The sequence below is a fragment of the Trematomus bernacchii genome, unplaced genomic scaffold, assembly GCF_902827165.1.
Source record: "Trematomus bernacchii unplaced genomic scaffold, fTreBer1.1, whole genome shotgun sequence".
Classification (NCBI taxonomy): Eukaryota; Metazoa; Chordata; class Actinopteri; order Perciformes; family Nototheniidae; genus Trematomus; species Trematomus bernacchii.
In genome coordinates, this window is record NW_022987640.1 from 846,110 (window position 1) to 849,888 (window position 3,779).

Below are 3,779 nucleotides of genomic sequence, written 5' to 3' on the forward strand. Positions count from 1 at the left end.
TGTGTGTGTGTGTGTATGGTGTGGTGTGTGTGTTGTGTGCTGTGTCTAATAAGACAGTGCGTGAAGTGACCCCACGTATACACACATCAATCTGCACTCTCATCATATACACTACACACTTCTCTTGGCCTTGTTAACACCATAGTCCCTAATATATTTGTAGAAAGGCAGGAAATGGAATTAAATTGAGAAAATGTCTCATTGCAGAGGACCCCTGTTTTGTCCCCCCCCCACTTCTCAAACCAAAGTTACACCCTTGTTGAAAACAAACTCTTTCCGTAGTTTCTGCTGATTATGCAACTGATGGCGTGTCTTCATTTGATCTTATCAAAGTTACAAATAATTATAAAAAAACATGTACTTAAGCACATCCCAACCACACCACACACACACACACACACACACACACACACACACACACACACACGCATGCACACACAGACACGCACGCACACATACACACACATACACAGACACACACACACACACACACACACATACACACATACACACACACACACACACACACACACACACACACGCACACACGCACACACCACACCACACACACACACACACACACACACACACACACACACACACACACACACACACACACCACCAGCGATAAGGACAGGGAGCTATTGCACAACTGTGAGACACGATCTCTGTGGAGGCGTCAGCGCGGCCTCCAATGAAAAAACCTGTTAATGTCTGAATATAAAGACGATGATGGGAAGATCAATAAAATATTTATTTACCCAAAGAAAATATAATACAAATCTGCTGTCAATGTGTGTGTGTGTAAGTGTCTGTGTGTGTGTGTTTGTGTGTCTGTGTGTGTGGATGTTTGTGTGTTTGAGTGTGTGAGTGTATAACTGTATGTATTTGTGAGTATGGTATGAGTGTTTGATTGTGTTTGTGTGTGTCTGTATGTGTGTATGTGTGTGTGTATGTGTGTGTGTATGTATGTGTCCAAACTACAAGTAGGGCTAAGTTTAGTTACAACAATTACACTTAGTGCATTCTGCTCTCCTCTCCTACTCATTTACTTAATTTAATTGGACAAAACACATAAAAAATGCTGAAAAAACGGTGCAAAAATATTTATTAAGAACATGCAAAAATACTGCAACTTTACTGAAATTATTTTAAAATGTCTTGAAATCTGAAATTAAATATTTTGTTAATAACTTCTTTTGTTACTAACTTTCTTTGTATCTTTCTTTGCACTTGGAAGTTGTTAAATATGTTTTCATGTCTTCACTTGTTGTCTCTCCTTCCTCCCTTACAGCAGCAACCTTCTGGGGGCCATGTCCCGTAGATGTTTATTACTTCACTGGATAACAGGAATGTCCTTCTCAATAGCGAGGAGGAGGAGATCAGAAAGCCTCTCTTCTGTACTTTGGCTTCTGAGTGTGTCTTTCACACACTGGCAGCTTAGTCATTTGTTCATCACCAGTCACCTTCAAAATAAACCAAGAAAAGCCGGCATAATGTGGGACAGTAAAGTGGGAGGTGCTGCTACCTGTCTGTCTGAAGGGACTGCCGATGTCCGCACAGCTGTGCGCGAGACGTGGAGGGAGGGAGGGAGGGAGGGGAGGGGAGAGAGAGCAGCGGAACTTCAGTCTAATCTCCCGACCTGATATATATTTTTTTTATTCAATCAATATATTTTTGGAAAGTGTGCGCAAACAGCAGTAGATACATATTCATTTATTTAAAAAAGAAAAGAAGAAAAAAAGCACCCCATAAAAAGGGCACTTTCTCTGGAGGAAGAAAAAGGGCAGGGACTCAAGCCCACTTTGAGGTCTATGTGTGCACGTGCCTGAAGACAGCATGAATGTATGGACCCCATATCTGTCTAAAACCCAGACTTTGTGAATGTATGGACCCCACATCTGTCTAAAACCCAGACTTTGTGAATGTATGTCTATAAACCAGATGGTGTGTGTGTGGTCGCCCCCTACAGGTCAGTAGCTGAACGTCTCCAGGAAGCTGATTCCAGTCAGTGACCTCTGCTCTTTCTGATGATGATGATCTCTGTGTTTACTCCAGGATCCTGCCTGATCTGATCCATGCTGTACCACCTTCAGAAGGGGGGGGAGGTGCATGTTTGTGTCCTCAAGTGTGTGTGTGTGTGTGTGTGACAGTGTGTGTTTTTGTGTATATTGTTTGAGTGTCCTCCCATGGGTGTGTGTGTGTGTCTGTAAGTTTGTGTGGGTGTTTGTGTGTGTGTTGTGTGTGTGTGTGTGTGTGTGTGTGTTTTTGTGTGCATGTAAGTTGGTGTGTCTCTGTGTGTGTGATGTGTGTGAGTGTGTGTGTGTGAGTGTGTGTGTGTGCATTTGTGTGAGTGTGTTTGACAAATATCAATGTATTTGGTGATAAAACTTGATGTAAGACTTTGTGTGTGTGTGTGTGTACGTGTGTATTTAAAGTGACCCCACTGATGCCTAAAAGAGAGACTGTGTGTATATATGGATCCCACCTCAGTACCTCTGTGTGTGTGTGTGTGTCTGTAAGTTTGTGTGGGTGTGTCAATGTAAATGTGTGTGCGTAAGAGTATGTGTACATGTGTTTTTGTTTGTGTGTGTGTGTGTGTGTGTAAAACAGTGTGTATATAGACCCCACTTATGCTTAAAAACCTGACGGTGTGTGTATTTGGACCCCACTCATACACACACACTATATCAACCACAGGTAATTCACAATAATGAACAATGGTGTAGGCAGACTCATTCAAATATGCAATAATAGAGATCAGTGTAAATGATATAATAGAGGTGTTAGAACATGTTGGAGGACAAACACTTTGAGTTGTCTCTACACAAATATTAATGCCTTAATATAACTGAGTATAAACACACTGATGGGATGTTCAATACAACATTTATTAACCCAAAGACAAATAGAATAACAAACTGCTGTCAGTGTGTGTGTGTGTGTGTGTGTGTGTGTGTGTGTGTGTGTGTGTATATATATATGTGTGTGGGTGTGTGTGTGTGTGTGTGTGTGTGTGTGTGTGTGTGTGTGTGTGTGTGTGTGTGTGTGTGTGTGTGTGTGTGTGTGTGTATGTGTGTCTAAGACAGTGCGTGAAGTGACCCCACGTATACACACATCAATCTGCACTCTCATCATATACACTACACACTTCTCTTGGCCTTGTTAACACCATAGTCCCTAATATATTTGTAGAAAGGCAGGAAATGGAATTAAATTGAGAAAATGTCTCATTGCGGAGGACCCCTGTTTTGTCCCCCCCCACTTCTCAAACCAAAGTTACACCCTTGTTGAAAACAAACTCTTTCCGTAGTTTCTGCTGATTATGCAACTGATGGCGTGTCTTCATTTGATCTGATCGAAGTTACAAATAATTATAAAAAAACATGTACGCACATCCCAACCACACACACACACACACACACACACACACACACACACACACACACACACACACACACACACACACACACACACACACACACACACACACACACACACACCACCAGCGATAAGGACAGGGAGCTATTGCACAACTGTGAGACACGCTCTCTGTGGAGGCGTCAGCGCGGCCTCCAATGAAAACAACTCTTAATGTCTGAATATAAAGACGATGATGGGAAGATCAATAAAATATTTATTTACCCAAAGAAAATAGAATACAAATCTGCTGTCAATGTGTGTGTGTGTGTGTGTGTGTGTGTGTGTGTGTGTGTGTGTGTGTGTGTGTGTGTGTGTGTGTGTAGGCCCGGTCTACAGAGAGGGCCTGTGAGGACCCA

General features: G+C 42.2%; 1 protein-coding gene across 1 annotated transcript in view; it reads left to right on the plus strand.

Moving 5' to 3' along the window:
- LOC117484768 (scavenger receptor cysteine-rich type 1 protein M130-like) overlaps positions 1 to 2,075 on the plus strand; it is a 3,631-nt gene extending 1,556 nt beyond the window's left edge. Inside the window, exon 5 of the mRNA XM_034133196.1 lies at positions 2,059 to 2,075. Coding sequence (XP_033989087.1) covers positions 2,059 to 2,075 — 17 coding nt within the window. The remainder of the gene's footprint in view (positions 1 to 2,058) is intronic.
- Positions 2,076 to 3,779: the final 1,704 nt, after the last annotated feature.